Below are 2,138 nucleotides of genomic sequence, written 5' to 3'. Positions count from 1 at the left end.
GGGAAGAAACAGCCTCACAGGGAAACTCACCTTGATGGCGGTGATGGCGAAGGCGATCTTCCTCCGTCCATCGATGTTCGTGTTGAGAACACGAAGAATGTGCTGGAACTTCTCGGGGATGACGAGAGACTGAAAACAGAACGATCATGTGATTAACTTATTGATTAATTATTGATATTAATGTTATTAATGTATGTAACAACTTCTTTACTACTAAACATTTATTAACTTCTCGGGGACGAGAGACTGAAAACAGAACGAACATTATCACACACTTTACCTTCAACACGTTACAGATCATGTGATTAACTTATTGATTAATTATTGATATTATTGATGTATTTCTGGAACATTTGGAGGGAATAACTTTACTTCTGAACATTTAACCTCTGCTGGGTTTTCAGACAGACACGTTAGTTAGCTTTAGTTATCAGATCAGATATTCCTGTATTTGTCCCACAATGGGGAAATTCCGGTGTTGCAGCAGCAAAGTGGATAGAGGAAAAGAAACAGTATACAAACAGTACGAGTAGGAAAAAATAATAAATAAAACACACTATGTACAAGAGAAAGAAAGAATCTACAACAGATAACACAAACATATCGGAGCTTTAAGCACTTTAACCAGCAGCTTGTGAAACATCCAGAGAGCCTGCAGCACTTTACCTGCCCCACTAAAGAGCGTTTACCCCGGGGTAACTCTCTCTCTCTCTGCCCCCCCCCACAACGTGATGACACCACTCAGGGCGGGTAACTCAGCTGATAATGTGTCTGTAATTTATGATTAACTCTGGCAGAGAAGATCAACTGTAACCGGACATTAACTCTGATTTAAACCGAGAATAAATGAATCATGAAGCGGCACTCTGCACCGTACAGCCCGCTTCAGCGCCGAGCACCAAACTGCGTTAAAATCTCCATTTCTGCGGTTAGTAAGTCAACAATTCAACATCCCTCCGCTCGCTCTACGTGTACTAACCTCCCCATTAGTGTCACTGTGATAAAATAGTGAGTTTGAAGCGAGATGTTTAAGGATTAGTGAAATATTCCCGTCGGTGTAAAATCCACTCACCATCTTGGAAGCAGGTTCCGCGCGAAGAGGAAGTCTCACCGATCTCGCGAGAGTTTGACCCTCTTCGCGAACGGAAGTCAGTCCATCACTTTAAACCTGTCCGACCGGAAAGTTAAACAACCGGTTAAAATAAACAAATATAAAGCTACGTTGATATAAAACTGACCGGACTCGTTTTGTTCGTGTTTATTAATCCCCCTCTGTTTATAATCGTATTAATATTTGAAGTTAATGAACGTAAAGACGCCTTTTTGTTTTAAGGTCGACGAGGCGGAACTTTACATCTGTGGTTGTTTTTGCTGGTTACGGTGAAGAGTCCGTGATGGCGGAGGGAGCTGCAGCCGCTGTGGGAGCCGCTGCGGATGTAAACTCCGCTGCAACCGCGACAGACATCGCAATGGCGTATTTACAGGACGAGGTGATGTTTGTTTTCTTCTCTTGTATTAATCTGTAGTTCTTTAAAATACAAAGAACTACAATATTCGTCGTCGGACGGTGCGCCGCTGCTTCCGGTTAGCCGGAGAGAGAGTAAACATTAACAGCTGTTACACAGAATAAATAAACGTTTATCTGTTTATTTATTGCATTAACTTTCAGAAGGAGAAGGAGAACAGTTCACACTTCTGCTTCTGAATTATTAAATATAATAATAAATATAATAATAATAAGTGTTTCTGGTTCTGTGCTGCCAATACTCTCGATATGTTCAACAGTGTTTCATGTCTCCACGCAGACCATATTTATATATATATATATAATATACATATATATAAATAATATACATAAATATATATATATGTATATATATATATATATATACATTATATATATTAACATATTTCTTCAGTGCAGCAGTTTGACCAGAGTGAGTTCTCACAGTATCGATCAGATGATTTTGCGCACAAAAACATAAATATTAAACAGAGCTGTTCTTTATTCAGCGTGTCTCTTGTTTATGAGCAATGTCTCGCTCTTTCCATGTTAGTCGAATAAAGGATGGTTGAACTTCTTTGAGTCTTTATAAAACTGTTTTATCATCGTTATCTTCAACCCTCTGAACATCTTC

The 2,138-nt window shown here is 39.2% G+C and overlaps 1 protein-coding gene across 1 annotated transcript in view; it reads right to left on the bottom strand.

The window, feature by feature from the left end:
* Positions 1-1,088, bottom strand: part of rps18 (ribosomal protein S18) — a gene marked incomplete in the record, with an annotated part of 2,287 nt that extends 1,199 nt beyond the window's left edge. The window contains 2 exon segments of the mRNA XM_035680840.1: positions 31-129; positions 980-1,088. Of these exon segments, the coding sequence (XP_035536733.1) occupies positions 31-129; positions 980-1,075 (195 nt within the window).
* Positions 1,089-2,138: the final 1,050 nt, after the last annotated feature.

This window comes from Morone saxatilis, unplaced genomic scaffold (genome assembly GCF_004916995.1).
Source record: "Morone saxatilis isolate NCDOM2014 unplaced genomic scaffold, NCSU_SB_2.0 Contig9, whole genome shotgun sequence".
Lineage (NCBI taxonomy): Eukaryota > Metazoa > Chordata > Actinopteri > Moronidae > Morone > Morone saxatilis.
The sequence above is the reverse complement of the archived record's forward strand: the minus strand, read 5'-3'. Positions and strand labels throughout refer to the sequence as shown.